General features: G+C 40.5%; 1 protein-coding gene across 7 annotated transcripts in view; it reads left to right on the plus strand.

The window, feature by feature from the left end:
- KDM5A (lysine demethylase 5A) overlaps positions 1-17,483 on the plus strand; it is a 42,758-nt gene that overhangs the window by 8,405 nt on the left and 16,870 nt on the right. For all 7 annotated transcript variants that reach the window (XR_014160792.1, XR_014160793.1, XM_081878781.1 and 4 more), the window contains 12 exons: positions 3,969-4,074; positions 5,126-5,214; positions 6,323-6,481; positions 7,353-7,472; positions 9,027-9,185; positions 10,353-10,534; positions 11,403-11,565; positions 12,128-12,247; positions 14,037-14,231; positions 14,359-14,540; positions 14,778-14,902; positions 16,240-16,390. Coding sequence is in view for 5 of the 7 variants with exons in the window: in XM_081878781.1 (XP_081734907.1) it covers positions 3,969-4,074; positions 5,126-5,214; positions 6,323-6,481; positions 7,353-7,472; positions 9,027-9,185; positions 10,353-10,534; positions 11,403-11,565; positions 12,128-12,247; positions 14,037-14,231; positions 14,359-14,540; positions 14,778-14,902; positions 16,240-16,390 (1,751 nt within the window). In the remaining 2 variants the exon portion in view is untranslated. The remainder of the gene's footprint in view (positions 1-3,968; positions 4,075-5,125; positions 5,215-6,322; positions 6,482-7,352; positions 7,473-9,026; positions 9,186-10,352; positions 10,535-11,402; positions 11,566-12,127; positions 12,248-14,036; positions 14,232-14,358; positions 14,541-14,777; positions 14,903-16,239; positions 16,391-17,483) is intronic.

The following is a 17,483-nucleotide window of genomic DNA, read 5'->3' on the forward strand; positions in this document are numbered from 1 at the left end:
ATTTCATGAAGGTTAAGAGTATTTTTTTCCAGAACATGTGATGACACAAACTACTTTTAAAGCCCAATTCTTTTTTAACAGAGTGAAATAAATATATGAAAAATTGTAACTAGCATTGACCGCCTTTTTCTTTAATAGTTAAACTCTGTGTATGTTTAAAGTAAGTATTCTTCATGTTTTGATTAATTAATTAAAATATTTATTACCTGTTCTTCACTGAAGCAGCAATCCTAAAGTGGGGAATGTAATAAGTTAAAATACAGCATATAAAACAAAGCACAATTAAAATTTTCATTACATCGTTTAACAACTAAAAAAACAACTGCTACAATTATAACTCACCAGCCATATGCATCATCATTCTGCTGGTACTAAAAGCTCTCATAAGAGTGATTGCTCACAGGGGAGGTGGCTATAGCTCAGTTTAAAACATAAAAACACTAAGTTGCAGATACATTTGAGAATGATACAAATGATTATGCAAAAGGAGAATGAAAAGGAAGGAGAGACACGTTCTGTACTTCATTAAACAAAACATTCTAGTAGCTTTTTGGTCAGTTGGCTTTAAAGGAAAGTTAGCTTTTTGGTTAATCCTCTAACATTTGCAAGTAAGTATGAAGTGACAATTATAGTTTAATTTTTTAGGCTAAATGATGCTGAAATAATAATTGAGGATATAGTTTCTTGACTGAACTTGGAATAATTTGATGGGTTTTCTCTCTATGCCTGCACTTGGTACATCGTAGCTTGGCTATGAAGGGTTCCCAGGTATATTTGGTATGTCTGGTTTTTGCTTGCACTTTTCTACTTGCTCTGGTGCAGGTATGGGAATAGGGAGGGTTGTGCTAGCGCAGCAGAAATAGTCCACAAATATCAAGTGTCCTAAGAGTATCAAATTAATACAGGGGTGGAAGAACTGGATGAAACCGCTCCATTCCCACAGGCCAAATTTGACTGGTTAGTGGGACTGCTGACCTGCCAGTTACCTGGCATCATAAGGACATTAGGTGACACATTTTTGCCTGTGCTTTGCAAGTCTTGACAATCAACTACATATTTATCTGTGAATGTTGAGGCCAGAATGGCCTCAGAGGCCAAATAGGGGAGGCCTTGTGGAGCTTATTAGGGTTACCGAAACAGTAATTTTAAAAAATATATACTGTATGTAGAAGGCACATACATTCAAAGTACGCTTTCTATCTAGTCCTTAGTAGTTTTGTAATCATGGTTTTTGCATAGATATATAGTATACAAATCTCTTAAAGTTCAAATGAAATAACATTAGTTATGTCTTGAAGACTTCAAGTGTAGCCTAGTGTGAAATTCTGAAAAATAAAAATGAAGATGGCGAGGAGTCTGGACAGTCAAAACAGAAATATCTTATTAAGACATCACTTTCAAATTGATTTTGGTTTATAAGCCACAGTTACCAGAATTAAGTGTTTTGAGAGAATAACTGAATTGCATTCCTGTATGTATAATTTCAACCATGAGCGTGAAAAACCCTCAGTATGAAGTGAAAAATAAAGGGCTACAGTATATCTAGCATTTGTCATACTCCACGTAGACTCATTGAAATTAATGGCATCACTAACTTGGCTCTAACTTGAATGCAATACAAGTCAGAGTAGACCCACTGAAATTGCTGAACTTTGTTCATGTTGGTTGGTTTTTTTCAGTGTGTCTGCTCAGAGTATGATTTGGTCATTGGGTGGTATCTGACCATGCAACAAATCCTAGGTTGAATCCAGACTTAGTTGTGCTCAGAATAGACCCATTGAGATCACTTGGGACTTGAGAGTTATTACTAATTTAAGTCCCATTGACTTTGGTGAGTTTCCTCTAAGCACAACAAAGTCTGGATCCCCTATGTGTTTTCTGCAATCAAAACATGGAATAAAGTACTTTAAATGCTTGAGTAATACTACCACTGCCACTGTTGGTCTTGTTAACTGAGTGTGGATAATCACATTTGGTTTCTTTTTCCCTTCAACTCTTTAAGAAGGTTTAAACATATTTATTTTTGAGTCTTCCAAAGCAATTCTCATGGTCCATCTTGTTTTGCTGCTGTTTTTTTGGAATTGGATATGTAAATTAGCAAGACCATTCCCAGTAGTGTACTTTTGTGGAGTAGAGTGGCTTTCCCCAGACTCTACTTAAATGCTTCCCTCCGGACCAACATTAAAAGTATTCTTGATCTTCTTTTTCAACTTCCCTGCTCTTAATACAGTGTGGTTTGTAGCAAAGCATATTTCTCCTGAAATGTGGATAAAATATATCTGGATGCGGATGGAATAGGCCTGTTTTGGTTCTTTAGACTGGCAGGACCATTCTTACCAATTTGGGAAACCCTATGAAATACTCAAAGCAGTTTATTCTGTACTTATATTGGAATCTTGGTACAGCTTTTTCAGTGCACAGCTTAGCATACAACTGTTCAGAAAACAAAAACCCCATTTTCAGAAACGTTACAGGGTTTCTACAAAATCTCTCCACATTGGGGCAGGTGCTACAATTGTGCCTGTTCCAAATGAGATGCTTGCTCCCAACAAGATCATTTGTGATTCACCTAGCTAAAACACAATTTTAGTGCCAGCATAGCATAACAAAGGCATTCTTAAATGTGACCAAGAACAAGCTTTCAGGGTCATGCACACTCCATCATCTCTTCTGCTTAACTATAGTTAAGAGATATGAAGGTGTGGCCTTAAAGACAATCCCCCATTAACCAGGGTTCATTTCCAAAATTTTGATTAATGGTTACACTTCTTAAGCAAGCCAGAAATCCTGATTTAAGAAACCTTAAAGTATGGAATCTGCTTAGCCTTAATTGCAATAAATGTTGGTGCCAGCATATCCCTGAACTGTGGTTGAGTAAGAAGGGAGAGTCTAGGGAGTGCAAGTTAATGCTCTCCATCACCTGATCACAGTTAAAAGGAACGTACAGTGCTTTGTTAAAGGCTAACTTTGAGGTAGACAGTCAGTATTGCTGAAGACGTTGCGATTGCAATTAGCAAGTGCTGATTTACAAGTTAAGCAAGATATCATGTAAAATGAAGAATCCTAATGAAATTTCTCTCTTACTCTCTCTCTTTTTAAAACTGCATCTCACTTTCTACTTATTGCCTTATCTTGTTCAGGCACTGCTGTGATCTCCATTCACTAAGAATCATGTCCCTTTTGAATTTTAAACAACTTGACAGGAACATGAGAGATACTATTTAGTGTTACAAAATTTAATTTGGAAATGTGAAAAAAATAATGATTTAAGCCCGTTGAAAGATAAAGCCTTTCCTGGATTTCTGAGGAACAGCAGATTGGACCATTTTAATAAACACTAGAAATGTAGCAGAAGATGCAGGATGGTTATAGATAAATGTTGCATGTGTCAAAAATCGAGACATGTAGTGGAGAGCATCCAAGCCTGCAAGACTCAATCTCATGAACAAAGACATATACTTAGTTCTATATTCTAATAGTATTTATTTCCTATAATTTATATACTATTTGATTTTTTAAAAACTCAAAGTGGTTTGAATATGTATAATGAACACTTATTCTTGTTCCTTATTGTTGGAACTGTCATTTAATAACTAATGTGATAGGTTTTTATTCTTCATTACAGAACAATTTAAAAAGTGCATTAGCAGATGGTGTCAGTTAGTAGAAATGGGATAGTAAATATGATCTAATTTTAATTTTCTTCCTGCTTTTGACATTTTGCAGCTGGGTGCCATTCCAAGCAAGGTAAAATGTATTGATTATTTGAAATTTGTTACACATGAGGATGGTAGAGATAAAAGCCACACTATCTTCCAGAGTATCTGCTCTTGGCAGTGACTGTGCAAAGACCAATGTCTGTGGAGCAGGAGTTTGCTCCAGCCCCATAACTCCTCTGGTCATCTACTGTGAGAGCAATTACATTCTGTGTAAATACTAATGGTGAGTTGATGTGATCTTGTTTTCAGGCAGAGGCAGGCGAGATGAGTAGAAACACTGAACTGAAGAAGCTCCAGATCTTTGGAGCAGGACCAAAGATGATGGGATTGGCTTTGGGAGCAAAAGAAAAAGAAGGTAAGCAGCAGCTTTGAGCCACTGCAATTAAAGCGGAGCGAGGCTATTGTTTTATTTTATTTTTTAAATTTCTATGACCATCCTTCATCTGAGGATCACAGGTATGTTAACTTCTTCAACATAGAGTTTTGAGCCTGGTGGTTCATCATTTAGCTGCTGGTGCAAAGTGGTGACACAAGCCTTTCCAAAAATTGTATAGCAGCTGCATGCCCACTTCACTGAGAACCTTTGGTAAGTTCCAGATGCTATAGAGTTTTATATATTTGTTAAAACTGGCACTACTAGAAGCCAGCATGAAATAAACTACTGTGGTACTTAGCCGAAACCTTGAGGGAACTTGGTGCCTTGCAAATAATTGAACATGATGTACGGTAGTTTAAAGATTTCACATGTCACTGTGATTCCTAGTTAAGTTTATGGGGGGAAGGATTTCAGTGAAGGTGAGCCTTCTAGCCTACTAATGTGCGTATTGTGGACATGCTGCTTATGAGCTAGTGAGATGCAGGCCAGATGGATCTTCCACATTTGCATGCCTGAGCTGTGTTCCCCCCTTTTAAAAAAAGGGGTGTTAGGAATATATTTATATGCTTTCATCTGGTAAAATTTGTGATGTGCACATTCCAGTTTTTAATAGGTTGTAACTGGGAACTTTGGAATGAAGGTTGTGAAGGTAAGAGTAGAATATGTGGTGGAGTTGATAGGACTAGTGGCCTTGAAGAGGTGACCCAAGTCTCAGGAATCATATCAACGTCCTTTTGGTTTCCATTCCTTTGGTACAGATTGCTCACAGGCTTTAAAGTTCTGCTTTACAGTTATCGTGATAAATTTTGCTCACCTTAAACACAAAAGGTTTGGGCTCTTAAGATGCTATCAAGTTGCCCGATTCCATAGAGGAAACATTCTGTGCCTAGTTGTGCCATTGCAATCCAGTTAAATGATGACTCCTTGGTTTACTGCTAAGCATGCTTCGCTTGCTGCTCCATTCAAGACACCAGACTGACCCTGTGAAATCTTTGCAGAGAATATAACTAGTATAACATTCTCTCTCTAGATGAAGTACCTCGAAGGCGGAAAGGTACTAGGTCGGAAGCTTTCGGCATGCAGATGAGGCAGCGGAAAGGGGCCCTTTCTGTCAACTTTGTAAGTTTGCTCTTGAGCATCTGATAAGTTGCTTCTTACCTGGCTTGGGGAAATGATGAATGAGGGGAGAAGGAAGCAAAACACCTTCATTTTATTAAAGTTGCTGGTAGTGCTGTAGTTTGGTTGAGAGCAACTTCTAATCCAGCCTTTAGTTGCAGAAGTCTAATTCTTCTTCAGGCTACAGTTTGGAACTGTTTGCATTAACCTCATGAGAGAGGTCTACAAGATGAGAAATTTGAAATTTCAAGGCGTTCTCTGTTTGATCACAGCTAACATCTTGGATACTTGTTACCAAATACTAGTTTTTGAGACTATGCAATGTTATTCAGTCTTCCTGGCTTTATGCATTGTCTTTAAGCAAGACTGCTTGCAGTTGCCTATACAGAGAAAATCTGTGCTAATTGGAGAGCTGCCAGATCATCATTATTGTGTCTATGCATCTCATGGAAGAAGCATGTGTACAATGAGTGTTTAAAAACAAGCTCCCTCCAGATTTTGTTTTGGTTTCAGAGTAACCTTGATGCATTCCAAGTGTTCCAATAGCAGAATGTGAGAAATTTGGGTCAATTAATGAGTCTTAATTATGTGACATCTCTAACATGTGTTAATTAGTATTAGGGAGATGATATCGCTGAATTTTACATAACTTTACATACTACACAACTGAGGATTATATTTAATGAGAGAATAGATGTTTTTTAGGGGGGAAATACAAAAAAGGTGCCTGGCTATAATCAGTGAGCCCAGGAATAATATTGGGTTGTGTATAGTAGTATTAACCACTGAATTTTGTTATTGGTAAGTCATATGTTAATTTGCTTTTGTTAACTGTAGTTTGAAAATGCAGCAAAAAATAAGCATAAAGATGAATTCCTCAACCAGGGATTCCCCATGCTGGCCAGTGCCTGGCAAATGCTATTCCAACCCTGTAAAGAGCCCGTGGCTTCCTTGGATGATGATTGACATCTTTCCTCTTTCCAGTGGAGGCTTATTTAGAATCTCCTTGCGGAGGCCACTGCATGCAGCTACATTAGATGTAATGAAGGATTGGGGTAGGTTTGTCTTATGCATAGAAGACATGAAACTCAAGATGCTGTTTCCTGTATAGGTTGACCTATATGTCTGTCTGTTCTGTGGCCGGGGCAACAACGAGGACAAATTGTTGCTGTGTGATGGATGTGACGACAGCTACCACACTTTTTGCCTGATACCCCCTTTGCCTGATGTGCCCAAAGGTGACTGGAGATGCCCTAAATGCGTTGCTGAGGTACTTTGTTTTTGTTTTTGGCGTATTTGAAACATTGAGGCCACAAAACACTAGTGGTTCGACTAAGGTAGCCAGGTAAGAAAAGAGGATAGGATTTCTGTGTCATTTTAGTTGCATAGAAGAGGAAATTTTGGAAATTGTAGCTTGGCATGTGAGCTACACTTGCTGAAATACCTTCCTTCTTCAATTCAACTAGTTGAGATTCAGGAATCCTGTCTTCTTTTTCATCTAGCTACCCAAGGTTTACCCCTTCTGAGGAATTTTGTCCAGGAGACAAGGCTTCTTCGTTAACAGTAGGAAAATGCATCTGTTTTGAAGTTTGTAGTAGCTACAGTCAATTGTGGCTTGCTGAGACATGGGCAGCTGTCATATGTGATCTTTCATGATTCTTCCTATCTGGAAGGCGTTTCTGTGTAGGGACTTGATGATATTTGGAGAGGCCCTAAGTCCAGAAAACAGCTGAACAAGCTTCTGTCAGAGTTCTTGCCTGTACAGCTGAGTTAGCTACAGATTAATATGGAGAAGTGGAACCTGCTTTCAAATGGTCCTGCTCCAGATGTTTGTCACATTCCAGGTTCGCTGATGAGCTGTGTACAGCTTGCTGTGCTCTCTTCCTTGTCTTTCTCTCCCCAACAGCAGTGTACTGCAAAAGGCGCAGATACTCAGTATTTTGGGAAGCAAGTCCACTTGTCCACCAACACTGCCGCATTTGCTCATTGGCCTAAGTCAACTTACCTGGACAGATTAAAAAAACCGAAAGCTTAATATTTTCTTATATTTAGTTAAATGAAGGAACTTCATTCCATTTTTGCAGGATGCTCTGATTAAACTGCTTTCTGTGATGCCAAATAACACCTTTTCTCTTTTCTAGGAATGTAACAAACCACGTGAGGCCTTTGGATTTGAACAAGCTGTTCGAGAGTACACCCTTCAGAGCTTTGGTGAGATGGCAGATAACTTCAAGTCTGATTACTTCAACATGCCAGTCCACGTAAGTATGTAATATATGTTGCAGTCAAAGTGTTCTCACTAGTAGTCGGAAAACCTATAGGCAGTTCAGATTTGCCCATACAGCTTTGCTATTTAACTATTTTATAGGTTTTTTAAATTTTCTTTTTCTATTTTTGTTGTTGCAGAATTTAGAATTTAGAATTCTGTCCTCTTCTGTAGAGATCTCAGGGATTGGGTTCATGGGACAAAAATGGGGGAATGTGTCTTTAGAGGCCAGAGAGCCCCAATGGAGTCCTTTTTCCTTCTCTACATCCATGGTAAAAACCTTGCATTTCAAAATGGAAGGAAAATGGATGCAGTTCAGGTGCCAAGCTCTTTAATATCCAGTTGGGCTTTTATTCTGGCAGCATTAGGAGTTGGATTTTGTCTTCAATTTTGAAAAAATGTTTTCAGGTATTTTTATAAACACTCCATAGCAAGGTTGTTGTTTACTGACAAGGCCACTGACCCATCTAGGCCAGAGATGACGCTTCTATAACTGTCAGTGGTTCTCCTCAGGTCCCCAGACAGAATTCTTTCCCAGTCCTGTTGCTTCTTTAGGTATGTGGGGCTTCCAACATGCAAAGCATGCTTAGTAGTACTAAACTACCATATTTACTCGAATGTAATGCACTCTTGTATGACCAAATTACGTTGCGAAAATTATGGTGCGCATTATTTGATGGCACATTAGATTTGATTGCAAGCTTGAAAAACACCTTTGACAAAGCAAATACTTTTTTTGGTTTCATTTTTTTGCTAATTGAGGTGAGTGTTAGATTCAGTGGTGCATTAGATTTGCGTAAATACTGTATGTCCTTTCTTCCATCCCCTGCCACTCTTTGCCATTTTCGTGAATTGGCTTTAGTTGCTAGAAAAATTGTAGATCGTAAAAGGGATTATGAATTCTAATCATGATTGATCCTTTCTTACGTTGATGTCATCATTTATTTAAATTCCGATCCAACAAGAATGTTACAGAAATTTGGAGTTGGACACACATACAAAAATTATCTGTAATGCCCACCTATCTTTCTGTTTCCTATGAACCCTTGATCTGTGGTGAAAAAAGTAGCAATAGCACTCTGTTGCTTCAAGAAAACAAGCACAGTGACTGATTCTCTCTGGTTGGTTTCCTCCAGATGTAGAATTTGAGCAGAGTAGCAGCATTTGTTATAATTCACAACCTCCCCCCCCCCTCTCTCTCTCTAACATGCATACCCTTGCTTCCCTAGTGGGAAGAAGGGGAGCATTCAAGTGTGATTCCTCCCACTTTCACTGCACCTGTGTAAGGCAGGTGTGGGGACACCCTGGCACTCCAGATGTTGTTGGACTACAATTTCCATTTTCCCTGTGCTTTGGCTGGGCTGATTAGGGAAAATTGAAGTCCAACATTTCCCAGAACACTGCAAGTTCCTCAGCACTGGTCTGGAGAGAAAAACGGCTTTAAATGTGGGTTTGGGAAAGCATTGAACACCAGTGAAGCGGTAAGTGCTGCTCCATTCTATTTACATGTAACTTGCTAGTTTTAAAGCTCTTCCCTCTGTGCTTTCAGATGGTTCCCACTGAGTTGGTGGAGAAGGAGTTCTGGCGACTTGTGAGCAGCATTGAGGAGGATGTAATTGTGGAGTATGGAGCCGACATTTCATCCAAGGACTTTGGAAGTGGTTTCCCTATAAAGGATGGCAGGCGAAAGCTAATGCCGGAAGAGGAGGTGTGGCTAGGATACACAATCTGCATGCACTTTAGAAAGCTGACTCTATATGTTATTAGGATTAATGTGTTTGGGGGTATTTCAGTTTTGAGAGGCAACAGTTTTAACATACAGTTAACATTCTTTATGATATCTCTTGGCCCCAACGAGCATTGTGGTCAGAAAGCTTGGGGCCAGGCCACTGCTGCTGATTTAGCTCATCAGGCTGGCAGTGGGGCTGAACAGATATTTGTACCCTCTCATTATTGCCCCTGCTCCTTATGGGGGGTGGCCCTATGGTGTCACTGAGTTCTGCGGAGTTCTTAGTCCAAATGTGTGTGCATTGCCGTATGAATGACTTCATTCCTTATATATGCATGTTGGATGCAGTATCACTAGCATGGAGGCACCAGCCAGTACATGTGTGTGCCAGGAGCGCTTCCATCATCTGATGAATGGTGAGGATGGGTGGGATGTTAGACCGACCACCAAGGGCAGCTTACTTAGAGCCCCCCAACACTTTTATTGTTACTGGTTTAGCAACAAGTTGTAGGGGGATAAATGACACCTTTCACTGACTCCTCTTGCAGCAATGCCACTAGAAGTGGTAATTGGTGTTGTAAAGAGGCAGAAGGAGAGTGTTTAAACTTTTCCTGCTAGCTGAAACTCCCTTAGCTGTTTTTTTTAAAACCTTCCTCTTCAGAGGGGGAGCATCTTACTGCATCCAGTCGCAGTGGGACTTGCTGTCAGTGCCAATGAACCCTGCTTGCAAAGGCGCAATTGGGAGCTCCCAATTGTACTTTTGTAGCCATGTCCTTATCTTCCCCACACCTGGTGTCACATATGTCCCCAAATGTGGGGCAGGTGGATGTGGTTTGGGGAAATGGTGTCATGGGCCAGAGTTTCTTCACCCCTGCTGTAAGTGAAGGTTGGGCTGACCTGTGTAAGGGATGGAGGTCAGGTTTGCCATCAGTTACAGCCTCCCCACCCCACCCAGCCTTCCTGCCCCAACCCAGGGTTCAAGCGATGGTGAAGCACCTGCAGAACCTTATTTACTGCCTGAATGTGGCAGAGGATTATAACCATTCTAGGAGGAGAGTGTAAAGAACTGGTTCTTGTCCTATGTTGGGGTATATTAGTTGTCTTCTTGCCACTTCCTTTACAAACTCGTCTTTGTTCTTTTGGCAGGAGTATGCCCTTTCTGGTTGGAACCTCAACAACATGCCAGTCCTGGAACAATCTGTTCTTGCTCACATCAATGCTGATATTTCTGGCATGAAGGTGCCCTGGCTTTATGTGGGAATGTGCTTCTCTTCTTTCTGCTGGCACATTGAGGATCACTGGAGTTATTCCATCAACTACCTTCACTGGTATGGACCCCTGCCACATTGGGTGGGTGGGTGTGCATGCCCAGGTAGTGTCACCCTTATTTGCCTTATCTTTTCTAGAATGTTACACAAGTTCTCTGCTCAAGGGAGAAGAGCATTGAATACAATAATGAGTGTCCAGTAAGGGCGAAAGTAAGGGACACGGGTGGCACTGTGGTCTAAACCACAGAGCCTAGTGCTTGCCGATCGGAAGATTGGCAGTTTGTATCCCCATGATGGGGTGAGCTCCCGTTGCTCGGTCCCAGCTCCTGCCCACCTAGCAGTTGAAAAGCACGTCAAGTGCAAATAGATAAATAGGTACTGCTCCAGCGGGAACGTAAACGGCGTTTCCATGCGCTGCTCTGGTTCACCAGAAGCGGCTTAGTCATGCTGACCACATGACCCAGAAGCTGTCTGCAGACAAACATCGGCTCCCTCAGCCTATAGAGCGAGATGAGCGTGCAACCCCAGAGTCGTCGGCGACGACCTAACGGTCAGGGGTACCTTTACCTTTAACGATGCAAAGACAGTTATTAATGAGAGAAGCTGGTATATGTCTAAGTCGCAAAACACTCCAAATATGTGGGGCGGGCCAGAGTAATGTCTTTGAACCTCTTCAGTCAGCTTCTGAACAATCATATGTTTCCCTGCCATTGCTCAGCATCCTCCTTGTTTGTGTATTACCTGAAGACCAGGCTTATAAATAAGTAGCTCATCCTTGACTTGAAGCATCTTGTTTTCCAGTTCAATTTATTCTTGGCAAACTTCTACTGCTTCTAGAAGACTCGGCCTATTTGTAGATTAGGGTTGGAAAATATGCCTCATGCTAGAATGTGCTTTCTTTGTGGTAATGGATGATATGTTTTGCTAGGGGAGAGCCAAAGACGTGGTATGGAGTGCCCTCCCATGCAGCAGAACAGCTGGAGGAAGTAATGCGAGAGCTTGCTCCGGAACTATTTGAGAATCAACCTGACCTTCTGCACCAGCTAGTAACCATCATGAACCCCAATGTGCTAATGGAGCATGGTGTGCCTGTAAGTTCTGCAGAACCTTTACCTGCCTATAGGTTACTTGTCTTGTGTCACACAGAATGACTTGGAATAGCATTTTAAACACTCTGTAGATTCATTTCAATCCAGCTTCAGGCCTGATTATGGAACTGAGATTGCTTTGGTAGGTCTGAAAAACCTGTGCCAGGAACTGGACTATGAAGGTTTCCCAGTGGAATCTTAAGTAGCTTTCAACACCATCAACCCCGACATCCTTCTAGCTACTGTGTATAGATTGTGTTCTAAACGCTTTTAACCCTTATCTAGGCAACTAGTGATTTCACTTGTAGATAGTGGAAAGATGCTCCTTTGGCGATATGCCCTAAGAGCCTTATGTAAAAAGATTGAGGTTTAAAAACCAGTTTCTTTGCAGCCTGCATCAGTTGGTAGATTCTATGAAGTGGTTGAGAAGGGAAAAGGTGATAGCATAGTTCATTCATGAATTAGTAGTTACTACCAGCCATGTTAATCTCCATTTCTGAAAGATGAAGATGAATATGATAATGATGCTTTCTTTCCAAAATCTCTCACTTCTTACTGTCTCTAGGTGTACCGGACCAATCAGTGTGCTGGCGAATTTGTTGTGACTTTTCCACGTGCCTATCACTCTGGATTTAATCAAGGATACAATTTTGCTGAAGCTGTGAACTTCTGCACTGCTGACTGGGTCTGTATACATCTGGCATAACCTAGCTTTTCTCTTATCTGGGCACTGTCTGGTGCTATATATTAAAAGGCATCCACGTAGTACCCATCTGAAAAGGATTATTGTTTTGGTTACAGCTCAAGGTGCAGTTTTCTTTACATTGGGCAAAATACAGTTGTGGCTATTTAGCTTTTTGCTGGTAAGGTTTGGCAGCTCTCCAATTTGCTTCTTGCCATTAGTATGGAACAAGCAACTTACTATAATAACTCTATGGTGTTTGGTATCCAAATACTAATATGCTGTTTACATTAGACAGGCATGTATTAAGACACCTCGTTAAAACTTTATTAAACCAGCATATCCAGATACATTGCTTAAGGTTTGCTTTTAAATTTTCTCATATTGTCTGTGTATTTTTTTTTGATTGAGCAAAAGACACAACACTATTGTTACCTCTGTGTCCACTCGTATAAGCCCCTTGAATAATTTATGCATATCATACTGTATTACACCATGCTATGATGATAAGTTACATAAGGCTGAATGGTCAAAATACCTTGCATCAAACCAATTTTAAGCACAACACTTGTTGCAGTCCAAAGCCTGGGTATTTTATCTAGCTTAGATGCAAGCTGAAACCTTGCAGAATTTCCAGAGGCTCTGACATGCTCTGTGTAGTAATCGTCTTTTTCGAAATTAAATCTCACATATTGGGGAAATTGAAACTTGTTCAGTACAGTCATACCTTGGGTTATAGCCACTTCAGGTTGTGTTTTTCAGGTTGTGGACCGCCGAAACCAGGAAGCACTGGAACGGGTTACTTCCGGGTTTCGGCGGTTGTGCATGCGCAGAAGTGCTAAATCGCGCTTTGCACATGCACAGAAGCGCTGAATCGCAACCCACGCATCCCGCATGGATCACGTTCGCAACCTGAGCGTCCACTGTACTGACTTACAAAGTCAAACCTTTATTCACCACTCTGAAGAACATGAAATGGATATACTATATATTTTGGAAAGTCCTTTTGTCTGTTTGCTCTGCATTTGGACACCTTCTTTTTTAATAGAACCAGAGCTTGAAAATTAAAATTGGTATAATGCAATGTTGCAATATAATGCAAAGTTGATCATTCTGAAAGAACCTTTGTATTTTCTACTTTTTCATATTCAAGTGAGGCAAAATTTCCTTTTTTTGGATATCTGATCTTTAAGGTTGCCTCACTTGTTTTTTGGCTGAAATAATTACTGTTGGCAGGAGACTAGGTGATATACTTCAAGTCTTGCAATGTAAGTCTTAACTCTTACTCTGTTACTATGTTGACATCATTTTCCTCTGTTAAAATGTTGGCTCTTGCAGCTTCTTTGGTTTCTCACATATTATGAGGAGATGGTATACCCTTGAGAGACTTTCAAGTCTCACTCCTCTTGTTTTTTGCTTCTCATCCCCATTGCTGTTTATCTTTTTTTGTTCCCAGCTAATTATGTGGTTGGCTTGGAGTTTCTGGGGGAGAGGCTGATTTCAGACAGGCTATTTGAGACTCCTTTGGCTTCATGTGAAATGAAGCCCTTGGGTTCCAGACCTCACACAAGCAATTCCCTCATATCCCCCCCCCCAAGTTGACTCCAAAGAGCTTGGCTTACCCAAGGCCCCTGGAGACCCTACTCCTGGATAGTGTGACACACTTAATGCTCATAATAATTGCCTATATCATTTAATGAGACCATTTTAACGTGTTTTTCTCATGAACTCCAGTATGGAAGCCCAAGATGAGCTGGGGATAGTTCTAAACTATCGCTTCTTGCATTTCTAGCTTCCAATAGGTCGGCAGTGTGTCAGCCATTATCGGCGACTGAGGCGTCACTGTGTGTTTTCTCACGAGGAACTAATTTTCAAGATGGCTGCCGACCCAGAGTGCTTGGATGTGGGGCTGGCTGCCATGGTCTGCAAAGAAATGACTCTCATGACAGAAGATGAGGCACGTTTAAGGGAGGCTGTCATACAGATGGTGAGTTCAGAGAAGTTCTGCTTTCATGCCCTTTTGGACTGAACAAAGAGATTGTGTGAGGCCTTGGAAACAAAAGGTCTTCCCCTGACCAGTATCTTTGTTAGATGTCCCTTTTTCTTTGCATTAGGGAGTTCTGATGTCAGAGGAGGAAGTGTTTGAGCTGGTTCCAGATGATGAGCGTCAGTGTGCAGCTTGTAGGACCACCTGTTTCCTGTCTGCTCTTACGTGTTCCTGTAACCCTGAGCGACTTGTATGCCTATATCATCCAAATGATTTGTGTTCATGCTCTATGCAGAAGAAATGTTTAAGGTACCATCTTCCCAGTCCATCCTGCTTCCTTTTGTATACTGCCTTATTTCCTGCCTCTAAACTAGGATAAATGTTTACAGTAATAATGTTCCCTCTTATTCAAAGATCCAGTGCATAGTAGTCTGACAAATACACAATGTTCTTATCATCTTCCCCAATTTTTTGTTGTTGTTGTTGCTTCTACACACTTGAAAGTTACAGTACATTTGAAAGTTCTTCCTCCTTGTTTATCTCCAGATACCGGTATCCACTAGAGGACTTCCCTTCCTTGTTGTACGGAGTGAAAGTCAGAGCACAGTCCTATGATACATGGGTCAGCAGGGTCACAGATGCGCTGTCGGCCAACCTCAACCACAAGAAAGGTTAGATGCAGTTTTGTTTCCTATTGGAATCTGTTAAGGAAGATTTTCAATTGGTTGGAAACACAAATGGGAGATGGACTTGAGCAAAACCAAATCCTAAAACAATATATAAATTTCAGGGAAGGCTACACAAAATACTTCACTAAGACATGTAAACATGTATTTAAAACTAAAAATACTGAAATGTTCAACATAGAACTGAATTAAGTCAGCAAACACAGTGAGTTCCAGAGAGCCAATGTGGCATAGCAATTAAGCGTGTTTGGCTAGGATCAGTTTGAAATCCCCACTCAGCCATGAAGCTCACTGGACCAGCCACACACTCTCAGCCAAATCTGCCTGATTTGTGGGGAAGATACAAAATGCGGGCAAGTGAAGAACCATGTACACTAAAACATACTTTGGAAGTGTCCCTGAGCTCAGAGGAACAGCTTGTAATGTGACACAAAGAAGGGCTACAGGGTCAGAAAAGCTGTGCTGGGATGTGAAGCTACTTCCATACATTTCTACACTGTGGCTCTATGTCCTGCAGAGAGGGAATAGTTTTCTTGCTTTCAAAATAAGATTGAGACAGTATGCATTTGACCTGAGCAAGCTTACATGACCCAAGCAAGCTTATATGACATTCCAGCTGGGAATGTCACTTCTTGTGACGTCTGAAATACTTGTTCCTTTTAGTACTGCATGCTTGACTTCCTGTTTCATTAAATATATATATATATATTTGGACCAGTTGCCCAGAAGCAGCCAATCAGTTGCTGCTCATTTATCAAGCAGCAAATGCTTTCAACATTAGATCATGCGGGACATACATTTGCAGCAAGGGATAGCTAGTTCAGAATTAAATTTGTAGTTTGACTCTTAAAAACAACAGATGGCTATCACCCTGGAAATTTTTTCTGTTCTTGAGGAGGTTTAATACTTAACATTGATTCCATGTAGCAAGGTGATGGGTGTGTTACACAATGTGTGCAGGGTTTCTGATACCAAGCTAGTGTGCTCATCCTTGTGAGACATTCTTCTGTTTAAAGTGCCAATATGGCAAGATAGTCAAGGTTAATTAGTTAGGGGAAGTATTGGATTGCCAGCCTGCCTTTCACACAATTTTTTTGTAGAAACGAGGCTAAAATACTGCCATGAATTGAGGCATCTTGACTAAAGTGAGGAGCAAATACTTTCTTGATGTAGGAAATAGCTCATAACGAATGGATAGCTATGCATATGATAACTTGAATGTGTTCAGTCTACTGTTCTTGGGGACTTCGTGGTTGGGTGTGGGGAGTAGTTTGCTGTGCTTGTGTATATGTGCAAATGGCCTCTTGGCTAATTTCTTGCAGATGTGATTGAGCTGAGAGTGATGTTGGAGGATGCTGAAGACAGGAAATACCCAGAGAATGACCTCTTCCGCAAGCTAAGAGATGCTGTGAAAGAGGCAGAGACTTGTGCTTCAGTGGCCCAACTGCTTCTGAGCAAAAAACAAAAGCACAGGTATGACCAGGAAGGGTGGAGGTAGATTTTTGGCATAACTGTATAAATCAGCAACCCAAAAACGCTTATTCTACTGTCAAAATAAATTGTGCATGCCTTGCCAGAATTGACACTTTTCAAATGGAATATATTAGTTTGATAGGCGGTTGGGGGGATGTGGCAAATGCAGTTTCGTCGTGAAGGGGGGAGAAATTGGAAAGTGTTTAGAGAAGTCAAATCAGAAGGATTCTACCCCCTAGAGAATGCATGTAGAAAACTTTTGCAATGGCGAGAGAATTAGGGAACTGGTGAAACATTTCAAATTGGAAATAATGTGTTCAAAAATGACCAAACTGGTGTTGATCATATTTTGCTCATGCTGAAGGAATTTTGCTGCTTCTGGGTTCAACTAGAAAGACCTAATTAATATTTACATGGGCATCCTGAAGGACTCCTTTCTCCTCCATGTGAACTTGCATGTTAATAAAAATCACTAATGAAGGCCCTGCTCTGGTTACTTCACCTTCAAAAGTTAGGTTGATGGTGACAGCATTGAGCAATGTTGTCCCCAAATATTTGTGCTTGTTGTGAGGTGAAAATTGGTAGAGATTTTGGCAAGCTTTAACTCTGTATTTTTACATGAAAATCTACACTACTATTAATTCTGATAAAATATTTGGCTCTACAGCTTTTAAATTATTACATAGTTAACATCTGAACTCAGAGTGTGTGATGGTAAGGCCTCAAACTCCCCTACAGCCTCTATTTTATGTAACATATTTGTTTACGTAACCAGAGGAAATTTACTATGTGTTGTTGTTGTTAATTTATTAATCACATTTGCCTTTGTCTCAATCGTCTCAAGGCGATGTGCAATAAAAGAGTAAAAAACAGTTAAACACAAAAACACCCAATACATTTAAAACAAAACTAAAATGGTACAAAATAGACACTTATGGCAATGACTTATTTATTCAGCTGGGAAAGCCTGTTGGAACAACAGCAACAAAAAAAAGTTGCCAAAAACTGCAGATAGTGACACCTGTTGCATCTTGACAGGAATGCTGTTCCACAGAATGGGCAGCCACATTAAAAGCCCTGCTCCAAATTACTG

This window comes from Podarcis erhardii (genome assembly GCF_964252035.2).
Source record: "Podarcis erhardii genome assembly, chromosome: 10".
In the NCBI taxonomy this organism is placed as follows: domain Eukaryota; kingdom Metazoa; phylum Chordata; class Lepidosauria; order Squamata; family Lacertidae; genus Podarcis; species Podarcis erhardii.